The sequence below is a fragment of the Dasypus novemcinctus genome, chromosome 13 (assembly GCF_030445035.2).
Source record: "Dasypus novemcinctus isolate mDasNov1 chromosome 13, mDasNov1.1.hap2, whole genome shotgun sequence".
Taxonomy (NCBI): Eukaryota; Metazoa; Chordata; class Mammalia; order Cingulata; family Dasypodidae; genus Dasypus; species Dasypus novemcinctus.
Genome location: NC_080685.1, coordinates 4352479 through 4373661, shown reverse-complemented (window position 1 = coordinate 4373661; position 21183 = coordinate 4352479). Strand labels below are relative to the sequence as shown.

At 38.3% G+C, this 21183-nt stretch overlaps 1 protein-coding gene and 1 pseudogene across 1 annotated transcript in view; both read left to right on the top strand.

Moving 5' to 3' along the window:
- The window catches only part of CATSPERE (catsper channel auxiliary subunit epsilon), a 270064-nt gene that overhangs the window by 91268 nt on the left and 157613 nt on the right, over positions 1–21183 (top strand). Inside the window, exons 8-9 of the mRNA XM_058309404.1 lie at positions 15718–15824; positions 19352–19844. Coding sequence (XP_058165387.1) covers positions 15718–15824; positions 19352–19844 — 600 coding nt within the window. The remainder of the gene's footprint in view (positions 1–15717; positions 15825–19351; positions 19845–21183) is intronic.
- On the top strand, positions 4453–7316 carry LOC105744709 (homocysteine-responsive endoplasmic reticulum-resident ubiquitin-like domain member 1 protein pseudogene; annotated as a pseudogene).

Genomic DNA, 21183 nt, shown 5'->3' with positions numbered 1-21183 from the left:
ACCTGGCTTTGCTATAAGGGTAATGCTGGCCTCACAGAAAGTGTTCCCTCATCTTGTGTTTAAAAAAAAAAGTTAATAGATCAAAGAAAACTAAGAGAATTTTTAGACAGCAGACCTACCCTGAAAGAATGGATACAGAAAGTTCTTGAAAACGAAGGAAATGGTAAAGGAAAGAATTTTGGAACATCAACTAGGAAGAAGAACAATGGAAAGAGGAATAATATGGGTAGTTTCTGCGCTTCCTTTTGAGTTCTATAAATTATTTTTTTATTAGAGAAGCTGTGGGTTATAGAACAATCATGCATAAAATACAGGATTCCCATATACCACCCTATTATTTTTTTTTTTAAAGATTTATTTATTTATTTATTTCTCTCCCCTTCCCCACCCCCACCCCGGTTGTCTGTTCTCTGTGTCTATTTGCTGCGTCTTCTTCTTTGTCCGCTTCTGTTGTTGTCAGCGGCACGGGAATCTGTGTTTCTTTTTGTTGCGTCATCTTGTTGTGTCAGCTCTCTGTGTGTGCGGCACCATTCCTGGGCAGGCTGCACTTTCTTTCATGCTGGGCGGCTCTTTATGGGGCGCACTCCTTGCATGTGGGGCTCCCCTATGCGGGGGACACCCCTACATGGCATGGCACTCCTTGCGCGCATCAGCACTGCACATGGGCCAGCTCCACACGGGTCAAGGAGGCCCGGGGTTTGAACTGCGGACCTCCCATGTTGTAGACGGATGCCCTAACCACTGGGCCAAGTCTGCCACCTTTTTTTTTCCCACCCTATTATTAACATTTTGCATTAGTGTGGAATATTTATTACAACTGATGAAAGCAAATTTTCATAATTGAACTATTAACTATAATAGTCCATGGCTTAACTTAGGATTCACTGTTTGTATTGTATAGTCCCATAGATTTTTTTTGAAAAATTTTATTCTAGTATCATATATACAACCTAAAATTTCCCCTTTTAACCACATTCAAATATATATTTCAGCGCTGTTAATTATGTTCACAATGTTGTGTCACCATCACCACCATCCATTACCAAAACCTTTCTATCCTCCCAAAGAGAAACTCTGTGCAAGCCTTAACTCCCTATTCCTATACCTGCCCCATCTCCTGGTAACCTATATTCTAGATACTGACTCTTCTGAGTTTGCTTATTCAAATTATTTCATATCAGCGAGATCATACAATATTTGTCCCTTCTGTCTGGCTTATTTCCTTAACACGAGGTCTTCAAGATTTATCCATTTTGTCACATGTATCAGAGCTTCATTCCTTTTTAGGAATGAACCATTGTATGTATATACCACATAATACTTAGCAAGCGGCCCATTTCATGAAAGACCTGGGCTTAGACAGTTTGGACCAAGTGGAGATTATCATGGCCATGGAGGATGAATTTGGGTTTGAAATTCCTGATATAGATGCAGAAAAGTTAATGTACCCACAAGAAATTGTAGATTACATTGCAGATAAGAAGGATGTATATGAATAAAATATCAGACTACCTTTCTTCAAAGAGAAGACTCAGTTGATACTGACAAGTGTCTGGAATGAGAATGCATTTTGTCATCAGTTGCTGACTTGGACAGAGTAATTCTGTTGGATTTCTATTTAAAGTGTCTAAGTGTTTGCCCTTTGAAAATAAATCTGTAAAACCGGAAAAAAAAAAAACTTAGCAAGCGGTTGTCCACTTTGAGACAGAAGGAAATGTGGAAAATGTTAAAATTAGTGGATCTGGGCATCTTGGGTGAGTAGGGATATATTGGAGTTCTCTGAATGGGGTTTGTATTATTTTGATTTTAGGAAGAAAATTGTTAAGTTCAAGTTGGATATAAATTTGAATTTAACACTTGCTTATAAAGTAGAGAAAGTGTCATAAGGGTAATCTGAGAGCTGTATTTTAAAATAATTTATTTTTAAGTATAGTAAAATATACATAACAAAAATAATTTTAAATATTTTAAGTAGATAATTCTTTTACATTCAGTATATTGACAATACTGTGTGCTTTCACAGCTATCTATTTCCAGACTATTTTCATCATTCCAAATTGAAATATACTTTTTTAGCAATAACTTCTCATTCTCTACTCCTCTACCCCTAGTAAACACTATTCTGCTTTCTGCTTATTTTAAGTATTTTATACAAGAAAAATCACTCAATATTTGTCCTTTTGTGTCTGGCTTATTTATACTTTTTGCTCTTCAATTACTCCATCACTGCCCTCTTTTGTACTTAGTTTCTGTTTTGTAATGTACAATTTTGAGACACCTCTTCTTTCCTATTCTATATATATACATAATTAGTTATATTCTTAGTGATTACCTTTGTAATTATGAGTAATATCTTAAACTAATAACAATGAAGTCTGACTAGTACCAATCTAGTTTCAGTAGTCCTTTAGTACTCTTTAGGCCTATATATCCTATATATAGTACTCTTTAGGCCTATATATCTCTGTTCCAGCTGCTTTATACTAGTATTGTCTCATACAACTTCTTTATACATTGTATGCCTGTTAAATAGATTTAAAATGGTTTTTTACACATTTGCTTGTGAAATCATATGTGGGGAGGAGAAGGAAGCAGTTACAAAGCAAATCCCATACAGGATTTTATATTTACTTTTGTAGTTACCTTCACAATTTCTTTATTCTTTCTTTATGGCTTCAAGTTATGGCCTAGTGTTCTTTAATTTCCAGCCTGAAGGACTCCCTTTAGCATTTCTTTTAGGGTAAGTCTTCTGATAATGAACTCTTTCAGATTTTGTTTATCTTTAAATGTCCTAATTTTTTTATTTGAGAAGTTGTTAGCTAACAGATCATGCATACCATAGAGGATTCCTATACATTGCCCCACGACCAACACTTGACATTGTTGTGACACATTTATTACAAATGATGAAAGAGCACTGTCATAATATTACTGCTATCTACAGTCCATAGCTTATATCATTAATTTTTGAAAAATGATCTTGCTGGATGTAGAATTCTTGGTTGATGGGATTTTTCATAAGAGTATTTTTCACCTTAAATATGCCGTTCTGCTCTCTTCTGGCCTCCATGGTTTCTGATGAGACAGAAACCACTGTTAATCATATTAGGGACCCCTTGTATATAATAAGTTGCTACTTTCTTGCTGCTTTCAACATCCTCTCTTTGTCCTTGGATTTTTGTGATTTTGCTACGTGTCTTGGTGTTGATCTCTTAGAGTTTATTCTGCTTGGATTTTGTTGACTTTCCTAGACGTGTGTATTCATGTCTTTCTTCAAATTTGGGAGGTTTTCTGCCATTATTTCTTCAAATACTTTTTCTGTCCCTTTCTATCTCTCTTGTCCTTCTGGATACCAAATATGGGCATGTTGGTACACTTGATGCCAACCCACACACTCCTTAGGCTCTGTGAATTTTTCTTTCTTTTCTTTCTTTTTTTTTTTTGCTACTCACATGTATAATTACAATTGTTTACAACTTCACTGCCTTTTCTTCTATGTGTTCAAATCTGTTCTTGAATCCATCTAGTAAGTTTTCATTATAAGTATAGTACCTTGTAACTCCACAGTTTCTGTTTGAATCCTTTTTATAATTTCATCTCTTTATTTTGTTTAGACAATGTTTTCTGGCAAATTATTTTTTTTCCTGGAATGGATCATACTTTCCTGTTTCTTTGTGTATTGTAGTTGGGTTTTTTTTGAGATCTAGATATTCTATTATGTTGTTATAACTCCTAAAATATTGTTCTCCCACTCATCTGGGATTCCTAGGGTTTTGTGGTTCTTGTTGAGGGCTAGACTCATCAATTTTTAAATTTTCCAAAGTATTTTTGCTCCCAAATTGGGAATAGAGAGAGGCAAAAGAAAGATGATGCATTGCTTCCTAAGACTCCTTGGCTGCTTTTGCCCGAGGGACTGGCCATCCTCAGAGATGCCCCTTAGTGATCTGACCACATACCCAAGTTTTGACAGACTAGGTCCTTATAGCCCACCCTGGCTCCTGCAGTTTGCACCAGGATCCTGGGCTGCTGTTTCCACTTCTACCTGCTACACTTTGGAAGGTGGTAGCTATTGCACAGAGGGTGAAATGCAGTGATATTACCATATATTGCCAGCCTTTTTCTCCAGTTATTCCCTGGATGCTACACAGTGTTCCACTAGACTCCAGGGTTTCAAAATAGTTGATTCAAACAGTTCCTGCCTATTCAATAGTTGTTTTGTTGGAGGAACTGATTCTTGGAGCTTACTACTCAGCCATATTTCCACAGTTCTCTTTCTGAGCTATATTATTAAGGATGGAAAGGTCTAGTTTGACAAGTATTGCTATGCTTTGATATTATTGATATTATTGATGAATTCCAAAAAGAAATATTGGATTATGTTTATAAACTTGTCTTTTCCTCTGGGCATATTAGATTATATTGGATTCAGAACCTCTTGTGCCAGTAGGGCATTGAGCCCCTGCCCCTTGGTGGGTGGGGACTCACAGGTAAAAGACATGGCAAAGGACAGAGTGGAAGGTTTTTGATGTTGGGGTTTTGATGTTGGAGTTGATGCTGAAGTCTTTAGCTGGAGCACCAGGAAGTAAGCACACAGAGGAAAGAGAAGCAAGACTTGAGAAGAGAGGAACCCAGGAAGCCTGAACCCTCACAGATGTCAGCAGCCATCTTGCTCCAACATGTGAAAGTAGACTTTGGTGAGGGAAGTAACCTATGCTTTATGGCCTGGTATCTGTAAGCTCCTACCCCAATAAATACATACCCTTTATAAAAGCCAACAGGCCCTAGAGACATGAACAATCGTTGTGGAGGTTGTTGAAGGGCTGTGGTGCCACCCCCTTGGCATCTCAGAGTGCAGCTGAGCCCACAGTGCAGCTGACATGGAGTGGGAGCCCCCACCGGAGCCTGAGCCCAAGCCCAAGCCAGAGCCCGTCACCCTCCTGGTGAAGAACCCCAACCAGTGCCACTGGGACCTGGAGCTAAGTGGTGACCGCAGTTGGAGTGTTAGTTGCCTCAAGGCCCACCTGAGCTGCGTCTACCCTGAGTGCCCGTGTCCAGAGGACCAGAGGTTAATTTATTCTTGGAAGGTGTTGTTGGATCACCAGTGTCTCAGGGACATGCTTCCAAAGCAGGAAAAACGACTTGTTTTGCATCTGGTGTGCAATGTGAAGAGTCCTTCAAAAGTGCCCAAAACTGGGACTCAGGTTGCTGAATCCACAGAATAGCTCACTGGTCTTAACCAGGGACAGGATTCTGGGGATTCCTCAAGTGATGGTTTAAGGCAAAGAGAAGTTCTTCACAACCTTTCTCTCTCTGGATGGGGGATAGCTCTAGGCCCAAAGCTGCCCAGCACACGTTCCAGGGCCTGGGGCCTGGTTTCTCAGGCTACACAATCTGTGGGTGGCTGCAACTGTCCTGGTTCTAGCAGATATATGTGTGGCAGTAGTACATGCAGTATTTAGCAGCCACCTGCATCGGGGGCTTTTGTTCCATCACCAAGTGCACAAGAGATACCTGTGGTCTCTGCACCTGCTCCAACCCCTATTCCCAACCAGATGCCCGCTGAAAACCAGCCAGACAATCAGAACACTCCTTCCTCCTCAAGTGTTAATCCTGGAGCCAATCAAAATTTGCAGGTGAATGCACAAGGTGGCCCTACTGTGGAAGAAGAGATGGTGAGATAAATCGAGACTGGTTGGATTGGACCTATTCAGCAGCTATGTTTTCTGTTTTTCTCAGTATCCTGTATTTCTTCTCCTCCCTGAGCAGATTCCTTATGGTCACGGGGCCATAGTTGTTATGTGCCTGCATCATGTTGGGTGGTTTCATGTAGACAGAGGCCAGTTCAGAACTTCCTGAATGAGGGTCCTCCTCATGAAGCTGTAAATCAGGACCCCAACCACAACTTACAGGAAGATGCTGGTCCTGAAACTGAAGACCCCGACCACCGCCCTCTGGACAGGGATGTACTAGAGGAAGAGCAGTCCAGCCCTTCGTTTACAAGCACAGCATGGCTCATCTTCAAGACTTTCTTATTCCAGAAGGCCCCCCAGCCATAGCAAACTGATGGTGTTTGCTCTCTGGCTGCTAAAGGCAGGGGTCCTCTTACTCCAGCTAGATTTTCTTACCTGGACACAGCAATGACACAGAATTATTAAAAGAACCAACAAGGATAATGATACACTTTTGTGAGAAAGCAAAAGCAGAAAGTAGGGCATGAAGCCATGATACAAACTGAACAAAAAAAATGACCAAAGCTTCTCATGTCTTTATTCTGAAGAACTTTAATGTATACTGTATGTAGTTTAATAAGCAGTGTTAAGTAGAAGGCCTAATGTCACGTGTTTATGCCTGGGGAGCTTTTCCAGGTATGTGTGTCTGCATGTGTGTTGTACATAGATGTCATAGAGGCAGAAATGGTTCTGCTGGTACGATTTGATACCTGTTGGAATTACTAAACTACATTAAGTGTACTACTTTATATAATCCATGAAATTGCTGGATATGTTTTAGCAGGACTTTTCTAGGAAAGACATATATAATTGCTTTTTAAAATGCAATGCTTTACTTTAAACTGAGGAGAACTTTGCAGAGATGAAAACGTTTGCAGGGTTTTCAATTCAGTAAAGTTTTAGTATGAATGACCCTGAAAAACAAAAGCCAACAGGCTTCTGGTATATTGCATCAGCACCCCTTTGGCTAACTAATAAAGCAAGCAAGAAGAAAATTATTCTTTATAAAAGCCAAAAACAGACATTATGGGGAGCAAATTGGCAGTGGGGCCTAAATCGGGGATGGACTAGTCATGGAGGGAAAAAAACCATAATTAATTCATTAATTTAATATTTGTTGAGTGCCTATGATTTGCCAAGCACTATTTTAAGTGCTAGATTAATATCAGAGAACAAGTTTTCTGCTTTCATGGAGCTTAGAATCTAGTGACAGGTGGTGGAGATACAAATAATAAATAGTAAACCAACTAAAAACAGTAAAAAAATCATTAAGATAACTTTGCATAGTGAAAGGGTTAAGAAAATAAAATTGGACTGTGGAAGAGAGAGAGTGTTTAAGATGTGGTAGTCAGAGAAAGGTGTCTTTGAGGAAGAGACATTGGAGCTAAGAACTGAATAACAATGAGTGGCCCACCCTGGGAAGGGTGACAGAAAGCAGCAGTATGCTGGAGGACTCGTACAGACCTATGAGAGGTATTTATTAAGCCTTCAGGAAGTTTCCAAGCTTCTTGTTAAACACAACCATTATTAAATATTAAATTGCATAAATGTAATTCAATTATATTGGAAATAAACATAAATACTCAAATCTCACCTCTTACTAATTATTTTAGTACATTTTACTATTATCTGTCCTTTTGAGGTTATTTATGCCTATGTGTCCATACAGCATTGTAGTAGAAGTATTTATACCATAAAAATTAGCTAACCTTACAAATTAGGGTTTGATTTATAGCTTTGTTGATGGTCTAAACAAGGAGATCACAAACATCAGCCCCTGGTACAGAATAACGTTCTAGTCATGCACACTTTAGTGTTCAGCCATGCACACTTTTTAAATTACTGAACTTGTAAGTGTACAGAAAAATAATTTATAAAACAAAGTTCCCATTTACCACCATATTATTAACAACTTGCACCAGTGTGGAACATTTGTTAAATTCATCAAAGAATGTATTTATAATTGTACCACTAATTATGGTCAATCATTTACAATAGGGTTCATTGTGTTGTATAGTCCTGTGTTTTTATTAAAATTTTTATCCTATTAACATATTACAACTCAAAATGTCCCTTTAACCACATTCACATATGTAATTTGGTGCTGTTAATTACATTCACAATGTTGTGCTACAATCACAACCATCCATTACCAAATTTTACAATCAATCCATATAGAAACTGTACAATTTAAGCATTAACTACCCCATTCCATATCCCCACTCCAGCCCCTCGTAACCTGTATTCTAGATTCTGACTATGAGTGTGCTTATTTTAATTATTTCATATCAGTGATATCATACAATGTTTGTCCTTTTGTGTCTGGCTTATTTCACTCAACATGATGTCTTCAAGGTTCATCCATGTTGTTTCATTTATCAGAACTTCATTCCTTTTTATGACTGAATAATATTCAGTTTATTTATCCATTCATCAGTTGTTGGACACTTAGGTTGCTTCCACTTTCTTTTTTTTTTTTTTGTCTATATTTATTTATTTTTTAATGTTACATTAAAAAAATGTGAGGTCCCCATATACCACCCCACCCCCCTCACCCCACTCCTCCCACAACAACAACCTCCTCCAACATCATGGGACACTCACTGCACTCGGTGAACACATCTCTGAGCACTGCTGCGTCACATGGTTAATGGTCCACATTTAAATTTACACTCTCCCCCAGTCCACCCAGTGGGCCATGGGGGGACACACAATGTCCAGTAACTGTCCCCGCAGTATCACCCAGGACAACTCCAAGTCCTGAAAATGCCCCCACATCACATCTCTTCTTTCCATTCCCCAACCCCAGCAGCCATCATGGCTACTTTCTCCACCTCAATGCCACATTTATTTCCATCACTAATCACAACAATTCCAGAATAGAGCATCAGCAAGTCCACTCCAATCCATACTTCACTCCTCCATTCTGTGGATCCTGGGATGGCTATGTCCATTCCACCTCTGTATCAAGAGGGTGCTTAGATTCCACTTGGATGATGGATGCAGTTCTCCTGTTTGTAGTTGTAGACACTCTTGGCTCCCTGGTGTGGTAGTTGACCTTCTTCACCTCCCTGTTAGCTGGCTGGGGTAAGTCCAATAAACCAGAGGATAGGAGTTGCAAGTCTGTTGAGGCTCAGGGCCTGCCTATCACATGGACAGTCCAGAGATTCAGGTCTCCTGAGTATACACTAAACCCCAGTGCCAACCACAGGTCTGGTAGAAGTGACAGGAGAGGCTTGTGAACAAAGATCACATCTGAGTCCAACTCCATCACACTCAGGAACACAAACTCCAAAGTAGGGCCAACTGACATGGCACTGAACTCCATCTGCCATGACCATAGAACCTGTGGGTCTCTGTAGCCCTCACAAGAACCAATACCTGGGGTTGTATCTACTTTACCTGTCTCTGGGACTCTGCTGAGGTGTGTGTAAGGGTGACCCCTCTGATGACCTCCCGGCTCTTTCATGGAGACTCATAGCCATATAAACTCATTTGTCCTTTCCATTTCCCCCTTTTATTCAAGGTGAAAAAGCATTTTTAACTCCTGATATTACATGTAGGCTGAGATATTCTGCTGGTCTGAGCTGATCCTTTTATTCAAGGTCGTTCTCCAGCCACATCATCAGCTAGTACTTGGTAGTAACCCCTCAGTGCCAGGAAGGCTCATCCCCGGGAGCCGGGAGGCTCCTGTCCCACGCTGGGGGGAAGGCAATGCATTTACATGCTGAGTCTGGCTTCGAGACTGGCCTCATTTGAGCAACATGGAGGCTCCCAGGAGGTAACTCTTAGGCACCCTGCAGCTCTAGGCCTAGTTCTTATTTCAGGCACAAGGCTTACAAGCATAGTCATTAGTATCAAGGGCTCATTGTTGGACCATCCTTCCTTATTGGTCTTAGCCATTGCACATGGGGGATTGTTGCTGTTCCATTAGGGAATGCGACAGAGCTCCCCCAGCCAGGAACTCAGCCCTCCCCTAGCCGTTGTTCCCAACTGTAACCGCTATCAAAATATCCAAACATTTTTATGCACATATGCCCTGGAGAACTCCCTTGCAATCATGCACCCCCCACCAATAACACCCCACACCAGTATTCCTCCCCTGCCACCATCGAACCCCTCTGTGGCCCAAAACCTCCCTGAAAATGAAGCCCAATATATTGCCAGGTTCCATTAATAGTAAAATGGAATATAGTGATGGGTTTAGAGGTTAGATATAGAATACATACTAATTTAGAAAAACTAAAGTAAAAATAAATTGGGGTATCAAAAATAAAAAAATTAAAAAGCTTTGTTTTTTATGTTTTGCCTTCTATCACTGCAATAAGGGTTGCCCTGTATGCAAATTGGCAAGGCAACTTCTTCCATCTCTTCCTCAGTGTCTACATACTTACTTTTTCTTTTTTTTTCTAATTATTAAGCTTGTCTTCACAAAGGTTTTAGACCACAGTAATTCATATATACAATATACGGTCCTCCCACATATTCAACATCAGACACTTTGTCCCTTCCCAGGCAATAATCTTTTTACATGTTCATACTATATTTACTGCAACTGATGTACAAATATTGAGACAATAGCTTTCAAACAAGGTTACACTTGGGTTTACATTATGGTCTATATTTTAGACTATACAATTTTCTAAATTTTTAGTTATCTTATGTTTTACATTATGATTTACATTTTAGCCTATAGGCCCCTATACATTTTTGGTGTAATTTAACATGTCCTATATCCATCCTTGCATGCTTCCACTTTCTTTTGGGAGTTGTGAACAACATTGCCTAGAACATTGATGTGCAAATATTTGTTTGAGTCCCTGCTTTCAAATCTTTTGCAAAGGTACCTAGAAGTGAAATTGCTAGATCATATTTAACTTTTCAAGGAACTGTCAAAGTGTCTTCCAAAGCTGATGCACTATTTTACATTCCCACCAGCAATGAATGAGTGTTCCTATTTTCCACATCCTCTCCAACACTTGTAGTTTTCTGGTTTTTAAATAGTAGCCATTCTATTGCATGTGAAATGGTATCTCATAGTGGTTGTGACTTGCATTTTCCTAATAGATGTTGAGAATCTTTTCATGTGCTTTTCAGCTACTTGTATATCCTCTTTGGAGAATATCTATTCAAGTCTATTGCCCATTTTTAAATTGGGTTGTTTGACTTTTTATTGTTGATTTGTAGGGTTTCTTTATATATTCAGGTTATTAAACCCTATTGGATAAGGCAACTTCCAAATATTTGCTCCCATTGAGTAGGTTGTCTTTTCAGTTTCATGATAAAGTCCTTTGATGAGTAAAAGTTTTAAATTTTGATGAGGTCCAATTTATCAATTTTTTTCTTTTGTTGCTTGTATTTTGTGTGCATAATCTAAAAACCATTGTCTACCACAAGATCCTGAAGATGCTTCCCTATGATTTCTTCCAGGAATTTTATCATCTTGGTTCTTCCATTTAGATCTATGATCAATTTGAGTTAATTTTACATATGGTGTAAGATAGGGGTCCACCTTCATTTTTTTGCATATGGAGATGCAGTTTTCCCAGAACTATTTGTCAAAGAGACTATTCTTTCCCAATTGTGGGGACTTGACCTCTTTGTCAAAAATGAATTGGCCATAGATGTGAGGATCTATTTGTGAACTCTCAATTCAATTCCATCAGTCCACATGCCGTTGTGACCACTGTAACTTGTAATAAGTAATAAAGTCAGGAAGTGTAAGTCCTCCAACTTTATTCTTCTTTCTCAAGATGATTTTGGCTATTTGGAGACTCATACCTTTCTTCAGAAATTTGATGATTGGCTTCTCCATTCCTGCAAAGAAGGCTTTTGGAATTTTTATTGGGATTGTATTGAAGCCATAAATCATTTTTAGTAAAATTGACATCTTAATATTTAGTCCTCCAATCCATGAATGTCCTTCTACTTAATTAGGCACTTGGTTTCTTTTAGCAACGTTTTGTAGTTTTCCATGTATATGTCCCTTACATCCTTAGTTAAAATTATTCCTAGATACTTGATTCTTTTATTTGCTATTTTGAATGAAATTTTTTTTCTTTATTTCTTCCTCAGAGTGCTCTTTACTAGTGTATAGAAACATCACTGATTTTTGTGTTCTGTTATGTGTTCACTTTGGAGGCCATGTCTTCAAGTTCACTGATCCTTTCTTCTGCCTCTTCAATTCTGCTGTTATATGCCTCCAGTGTATTTTTATTTCGTTTATTGTGACTTTCATTCACATAAGATCTGCTATTTTTCTATGTATGCTTTCAAATTCCTCTTTGTGCTTCCCAGTATCTTCATATCCTTAATCTCTTTAGCCATCTCATTGAATTTATTAAAGAGATTTGCTTGAGCATTTATGATTAGTTGTCTCAATTCCTTTATGTCATCTGGAGGCTTAGCTTCTTCCACTGACTGGGCCATATCTTCCGTTCTTTAATATGAATTGTAATTTTTTGTTGGTGTCTTGCCATTTGGCTTACTAGATGCATTTTATTCTGAGCATAGTTTCTCTCTTTAGTCCAGGGCTTTCTGTTTGATTGGCTTTGTTCTACAACCCCTCTTTGATACGTGGTTCAACTTAATTTGGAAGTTCATAGTGGCTCATGTTTAGTAAATCTGATTTTTTTCCAGCTCTTTTTCATCTGTTTCTCGCCCTGTTTCTCTTGCTGTTTGCATTGTAGGAGCTAAGGATTCAGTTGATATTGTAAGCTGTGGAAAGTGAAGCTGCCTACATTACCCCAGGAACTGATGAAGCTTCTCCCAGCTTTCTCCCCTGTCAGGGGTAGGGACAGAGCCACAGCCATGTGCAATAATCCAATCCATGCAGGCCAGGACCAGAAAGACTGATGAAGATTCACACCCCTTTCTCCCCCACCTGGAGCAGGGATGGAGTCACAGGTGTGGGCAGCAAAAATTAAGCTGTTTTGGTCAAAACTGACCACAGTTGCCCAGACAGATTGATGAAGCAACCATCCTCCCCTACCAGGGATGGAGATGAAGCCTCAGGCATGCCCAACAATCTAGTCCATGTGGGCTGAAAGTGACAACAGTTACCCTGAAGACTCAGAGTATTTCCCCTTCTGCCCTTTCAGGGGTGGGGATGGACCCACAGGAGTGCCCCACATGTGTCTCAACAATCTAGTCCATGTGGGCTGAAAGTACCTCCAGTTGCCCAAAGAGACTGGGGAAATACAGCTTTCCTCTTATCCTATTGGGGGGTAGGGATGGAACCACAACTTTCAGCAATTGAGTCTGTGTGGATTGAAGGCACCTGTAGTTGCCCAGAGAAGCTAGGGAAACACTGCCCCCTCCTATCCTGTCGGAGGGTGGGGATGGAGCCACAGATGTTCAACTATCCAGTCCATGCAACCTGAAAGCTACTACAGTTGCCCAGAGTGGCTGGTACAGTTCTCTCCAGCTTCATCCCTGCCAGAGGTGAGGCTGAAGCCTGGGCTACAGCTCTATGACTACAATCTGACCTGAGTGGAAAGAAGCCATTCCCTAGCATCACTGTGATTTTCAATCAGCTCCACTTCCCCTCTTGCCAGGGAAAGAGTTAAAATGGAAGCTACTGGTTTCTTTCTGACTTGGACAAATCCAAACATTAGCTATTCTTAGGATTAGACTTTAGTCAGCTGAATTTACTAATCAGTAGCTGAAGTTGATGCCTGACTGTTTCTTTCTCCCCTATTTTTGGGAAATGTACCTTCCAACTCCAGCCAGGGAATAGCTCCCGAGGTGGCTTGTGCCCCCAGCAGGGGACAGGCACTGGTCTCCATGGTGTGGAGTGTCTACTCATGAATCTTCACTACAGATGGGCAGTATCCAACTTCTGTTCTTCTGAGGATGTTGCAGGATCCTCTTCTGGTCTCCTGAACCCCAAAACAGGTGCTTTAGATAACTCTGGGTGATCACTAATTGCTCTGTAGGATGAGCTGACTATTGGAGTTCCTTACTCTGCTGCTATCTTGTCCCTCCTCTGATTTTGAGTTTTTTTGTAGATATTCCTTGTATTAGTCAGGGTTTTCTAGGGAAACAGAACCAATAGGAGATTTCTGTAAATAGTACAAGATTTTATAAAATTCATTCATGCAACCATGGGATGCACAAGTCCAAATCCTGCAGGGCAGGCTGCAAACCATGGGTTCCAATGAAGATCCTTGATGAGTTCTCAGGAGACACTGTCTGTCTGAAGTAGAGTTGGAAATTCTCTCTCTGAATGCTGAAATTACTTCACCTTTTAAGGCCTTCAACTGATTGGATAAGATGCCACTCATTGTTGACAGCAGTCTCCTTGGTTGATTGTAGATGTAACCAGTCATCTACGCAGTCAACTCACTGATGATTAAAGTCCATGAAATGCTCTTGTGTTACAATTAGCCCAGTAATTGCTTGACCAGACAAATGGACACCATTACCTGGTTGAGTTGACACACCTAATCAACACACTTCTTATCATTTTGAGGAAGTTCTTTTCTATTCCTAGTTTTCTATAAGTTTTTATCATGAATCTGTGTTGACTTTTGAATTGGGTTAAATAATGGGGACATAGTTTGAGGCTGGAAAAAGTCCAAATCAAGGGTCATTAAGGCATTCCTTCTTTCCTGAAGACTGTGGGGTTCTGGGACTTGCTACTGACAATCTTCGGTACTTAGCTGTCACATAGCAAGACACATGACAGTGTCCTTGGTCTCTCCTTTCTCTTCAGTTTTCACTGATGTTCAGCTTCTTGCTTCCTGTGGTTTCCTCTCACTCTATCTGAGAGGATTCCAGTAAGAGGGTTAAGACCCATCATGACTGGGCTGGGCCACACCTTAACTTAAGTCACCTCCTCAAAGATCTACTTACAATGGGTGCACATCCACAGGGATGGATTATATTTACGAACATCTTTTTCTGATGTACATACAGCTTCAAACTACCACAGCATTACTGGAAAATTGAAGAAGAGGAACAGTATGGAATTCTAGACTAGCCCTCATTACTTAAATAGGTCTTCTGATTTTTTTTTTTAAGATTTGTTTATTTATTTAACTCCCCCACCTCCCCCGGTTGTCTATTCTCTGTGTCTATTTGCTGTGTCTTGTTTCTTCGTCCGCTTCTGTTGTCGTCAGCGGCAAAGGAAGTGTGGGCGGCGCCATTCCTGGGCAGGCTGCACTTTCTTTTGCGCTGGGCGGCTCTCCTTACAGGGCGCACTCCTTGTGCGTGGGGCTCCCCTACGCGGGGACACCCCTGCGTGGGGCAGCACTCCTTGCACGCATCAGCACTGCGCATGGGCCAGCTCCACACGGGTCAAGGAGGCCCGGGGTTTGAACCGCGGACCTCCCATATGGTAGACGGACGCCCTAACCACTGGGCCAAGTCCGTTTCCTTTCTGATTTTTTATTCTAGGAATTCCCCATAATGATACAGTTGCTTCTATTCTAAAAATATCTTAAAGGAATAATTCCAGTTCAATTCAACTTCTCCTTTTATCTCATAAGAAAAAGAGGAAGCATGTCAAATCTGTCTGTATACTAAGAAAACCTCTAGATACCACTTGAAACCTGACTTGAAAGACTATGTCATTTTGAAGGCAGGCATATATATATATATAAATTCTAAGAGATCAGTTTTAGAAACTCCATTATTGTAGTTTATTGAGAATAAAATAATTTTTAAAACTCTACTATGTAGTACATTGATATTAAAACTAAAGATATTTAGTTAAAGGTCTCAGAAGTCCAGTTTATTCAGGATTTTTATTGTGCATGGTATTTCTAGCAAGTTGGAAACTTCATTATGATTTATTTAGAATTTGTGGAGTTCTAATGAGGAGGGGGCTATATGCAAGAAAACAACACAGCTGATCTTGAAAATATGATAAATTTATAAATGTTAACAGTGTCATAATTAAAATAATAAATTCAATACGTAATGCTGACATTTCAAAATTATTTTGGTATAAAAAGTAAAAAGAAATTTTATTTTGTTTTTACAGAATTCGAAAATACTTAGTAACCAGTTGTCCTCTATGGGACAGAAGCCTATCATAAATACAGTTCTGAAGAGAAGAACCTATTTTCCACAAGGACCAATAATGAATGGGTATTTAATTTTTAAAATTCAAATATAAAATTCAGCTTTAAAACTCCATAAAATAATTTCAGAAACTTAAAGTAAAAGCGATTTAAAAACCCAGTAGAATTTCACAGACTATCTTATAATGCAATTTCCAAGTAACTTCTTCCATAATACACAAAGATTTGTGGTACTTAGAACTTGTTACCAACTCAAAAAATACCAGACTACTGGATAATAGTTTGGTAATTTGTATTAATACCTAAACCTCAATATAAGAGCCTCATTTGAGATGGTAGAAAATCCTGATAATATCTCAATGCTCAATGCTGGTCCATAAAAGTGAGCAACAGGTGTGTGCCTGATAACAGTCACTCCTACCACTGGTACACATGCACATCCACATATTCTGCTGAGATGTGATACCTGTTACTGTTAAAGTTAGAACGTTATAGCTGGGTTTGGACAACCTTTTTTTAAGCAAAGTTTTACTGAAGTATACCATTCACACATGAACCTACATAAACAATAATTGTATAGTGAAAGTTGTGAACTTACAAAGCAAGCATACACAATATCGTACGGGCTTCTATATGTCACCCCACCACCAACACCTTGCGCTGTTGTTAAGCATCTGTTACAAACATACAAACTATGAAAGAGCATCATTAAAATATTACTACAAACTATAGTCCATATCTTACATTTGGTGTATTTTCCCCCAACCCTATTATTAACACTCTATATTAGTATTATATATTTGTTTCAGTTCAAGAGAGAACATTCTCATATTTGTCCTGTTAACCAGAGTCTGTCTTCCACCACTGGATTCCCTGTGTTATACAGCCCCGTGCTTTGTACAGTCCATTCAAAGTGAACACTCAGTGGCTCACATTTTCATCACAGAGTTGTGCTGTTAGCACCTCAGTCCATTTTAGCCCATTTTCATTACTCCAAAAGGAAAGTTCCCATACCCTTTGTCTCCTCAATTGTTATCCTTTAGCACTGAAATAACATCTTCTTGCCATTACTGCAAAATATTATAATATTTTAACTGTTGTCCATAAGTTACATTAGTTGTAATTTTCTCATGTATCACCATATTCTTAGCACTTTGTAAAAGAAGAGCATTCTTATATTTATTTTATCAACTTACTATCAACCACAATCTTTAACAACCACCAAAATCACCCATACATTCCCTAGATTATTCTCTAGTTTCCTTTCAGTTGACCTTTACATCCACTTAAAAACTGAGAGGAAAAAAAATAGCAAAATAATTTAGGAAAATGAGGGACTGACAGAAGAAAAAATTAAATGATAAATAAAAATATGTAAATACACTTATCTTCCAATAATCAAAGAAATGCAATAAAACAAGATTACGTTACAGCTTCAAGTAGCCAAAGAAGAAGAAGATTAATAATTCCTCTCTGCTTCCCACATGGGAGGTTCTGGGTTCAGTGTCTAGTGCCTCCTAAAAACAGCAACAACAACAACAACAAAAAACAAGCAAACTCAGAAGAGCCAATGTGGCTCAGTGGTTGCATGCTGGCTTCTTCCCACATATGAGTTTCTGGATTCAATCCTTGGCCCCTGTACCTAAATTAATAAATAAATAATACCTAGGTGTGGTGAAATATTGGGAAATATCAGGAGTGAAAACTGGTAAAATTGGGAAATTAAAAATATAAATTTGTTTAAAATACTTTGGAGGGAGATTTCTGCAATATGTATATTTAAATATATGCAATCTATGCCTTAACATTCCTACTTCTAGTAATTCTTTCTGTAGATTAACAGGGTTTTGCAGACAACATGATCCTATGTACAGAAAATCCTGAAAAATCCACAACAGAGCTATTAGAGCTACCAAATGAATTCAGCAAAGTAGTGGAGAAAATTATTGGCTTCCAAAAAACAGTAGTGTTTCTATGTACTTAGTAATAAACAATCAAAAGCAGCAATTAAGAAAAAAATCCATTTACAATAGCAAATAAAATAATCAAATATCTAGGAATAAATCTAATGACAGATATAAAGGACTAGTACACAGAAAACTACAAAATATTACTAAAAGAAATTGAAGTCAAATAAATAAAAGGAATACAACACAACAATTCCTATTGTAAATTATAGACTATAGTTCATAGTTACAGTTAATAGTATAATTATAAAAATGTGTTCTTTCATGAATTGTAACAAATATACCACACTAATGTAAAGGTGTTAATAATAGGATAGTATATGGGAACTTTGTATTTTTTGTATTTTGTGGATGATTTTTCTGTAAAACTGCACCTTTTCTAATAAATCAAAAAAATGGAAAAAGACAAGTATTGTATGATCTCACTAATACAAAATCATTAGAATAGGTAAACTCATAGAGTCAGAATTTGGATTATAGATTACCAGGTGATGAGGTGGAGGTAGGAAATAGGAGTCATTGTTTAAACTGTACAGAGTCTATTTAGGGTGATGGAAAAGTTTTTGTAATGGATGGTGGCGATGACAGCACAATATTGTGAATGTTAATTACCAGCACTGAATTAAATACCTGAATGTGGTTAAGAAAGGGAAATTTTAGCTTGTATATACGTTACTAGGATAAAATTTTTAAAAAACAAACAAACCATGGGACTGTACAACATAGTGAACCTAAAGGTAAATTACGCACTGCAGTTAATAGAACAATTATAAAAATGTGCTTTCAAAAATTTGAATGAATGTACCACACTAATGCAAGTTAATAATAATAGTGTGGTATCGGGAACCCTGTATTTCTATGCTTGAGTGTTCTGTAAACCCACAACTTCTCTAATTAAAAAAAACAATAAAGAATACACTGAATAATAATATAGAGAGAGAATAACATAAATAACACATTTAAGTAGAATCTTGGAGGTGTTGGTATTGATTACTTTCAGATATTCAAGGCCTCAAAAAATTTATAGCCATACTCCCTTTCACAGGAAGGGGCTGAAGCACATATGTGCTTTAGCAGAACAAGAAAGCAAACCAAGAAAGACCAAAGCATAGAATCTAGTAACTGTTGGCTTCAACCCAGAGTTTATTACTTTTACATGGAAAATATTATAGGGCACCATTTTAACTATCTATTGAAAAACTTAGGAAAAAAAACATGTTTTAAAATGGAATAATTAAGATCTCTGGGGAAGATACTGTAAATATATCTGAACTTGCAAAAAAAAAGAAACATAAGCATAGTACAATAGCTGGCTCAACAGTAAGCAATATTTACATAGTAATAAAAATGCCAATGTTCAATATAGCTTTTACAAAACAATTGCTTTGTGAGTATGGGGAGAAGGTAGATGGATTCAAGATTGTTTTCCTTGGGAGCAATAATGAAGAATGAGGAAAAATGAGGCAGAGATAGTATTTTAATCATATTTGATTATTTTTACCCAGATTTATGCTGATAAAAATAAAAATTTATTTTTAAAAAGATGATAAATGCCAACACAGTGTAAGATGGATAAAAGGAGAGAGAAAGTATTTTATTCATATATTTTTTATTTTTCTCTCTTTAGGACCTGGAAATTCATTGTGCCAATGACCACAGATGATATAGTAAAGAACATTAAAGGAAACCAAGTGGTTTTTCAAGATTGCTTTATTGCAGATGTTGTTTTTCTGCTGACTTTTCCTTTGTTGACGATACCTGAGATTCCTGGTTATTTATCAATATCTTCACCAAAAGGTAGTTCATTAATATCTGATTGGAATAGTTGTGTTCCTTCATCTGCTGTTCTGGTAAATGAAATGGAGACCTTTCAAACAAATGATTCATTCAGTACTTGGACAAGAATCAGAGTACCTCCAAATATTCTGACTGATGATGAAAGACACAGTGTGACAGCTGTGACGCTAACATGGGATGGAGTATATTTTCTAATAAAGGGGACTCTTTATCTGAAAGATTTTTTTAGATTTAAAAGACTGGGAACAAGTGAAAATCTTCCTAATAATGGAATTATTGGTGTTATATCCAGAAAATGGTGTTGGTCGAAATATATATTCAAGGTCAGTAAAAAATTACATACACACATATATGTATGTATGTGTGTGTGTGTGTATATAAACATATATATTTAAATATTTTTAGTATGTAATTTATTTAGCGATGTATCGAAGACTTTACTATGTAGCTTTGGCATAGTTATATAAGGCTGAAAACAGCTCTTATCTTTTTTACTCAATTCCTCAAAAGCCTTTATACAAAGATGTACCTTCAACACAAAGAATCAAATGAACTTGTATGTTATTATGTAGACTAGTTAGTCATATTATGGAGGTGTTGTTTTAACTTGAAATGGGCAACAGGTTGTATTAGTCAGCCAAAGGGGTGCTGGTACAAAGCACCAGAACTCTGTTGGCTTTTATAAAGAGTATTTATTTGGGGTAGAATCTTACCATTCCAGGCCCTAAAGAGGCCAACTCAAGGTACTTTCTCCCCAAAGTCAGTTGCCACTTGTTGAAGCAAGATGGCGGGCAATGGGTACAAGAGTTCAGGCTTCTTCCTCTTACGGCTCTGTGGTCCCACCTTCTTCCTATCTCAGTGGTAGGTTAGCATAGACTTTGTCTCTCTCCCCAGGGCTCATTTCTTTCCGGGCTCAGCTGCTCTGGTCTCTTCACAAGGTCAGCTGTAGATTATCAGTCTCATTTCTCTTCTCGGGGCCGCAGTGTCTATGGAGCACTCTCACTTCCTGCATATCTGCTTCTGTGCATGTACTTCCATGTGAGAGTCTGTTTTATCCCCACCAAGAGGGTGGGGACACAAACTGAATAACCCTAATGATGTGGTCACATGAAAGCCCTGATCCTGATTTAGTAAGTTTAAAGTGAAACCTCTGAATCTAATAATATCTAATATGCCCAAAGGAACAGGCTAGTTTACAAACACAATTCAATATCTATTTTTGGAATTCATAACAATACCAAACTACCACATAGGTCCAAAGGTTATTTTCTACAAACAAAAACTGTGTGTGCTCTCAAAAATGAATTAAACCTTCATTTCTGATAATACGGTGGATAAGAGTCCTGCACTTATCTCATTACAAAACGCCTGAAATGCTGCATAGTGTTTTTAAACCTTCTTTAGGCACACAGCCTGGCTTATGTAGAAGCAAGGGGAGACTCCTAAAGCTCTAATCCTGATGCACAAGTCAATTTCAGAGTCTCATCTGCCCTAAGGGTATGTGCCGATCCCATAAAATTAGATCTCTGGTAGCAGGAGACAAAGCCTTGGGCCTGAGCTTTAACTTTTGGAAGGGAAGGTGAAGTTTGTCTTGGAATTCATGACCAGAAGCCAACCCTCAGGCAGTTTGGAGCCCAAGCTCCCAGTACCCCTGTGGTTCAA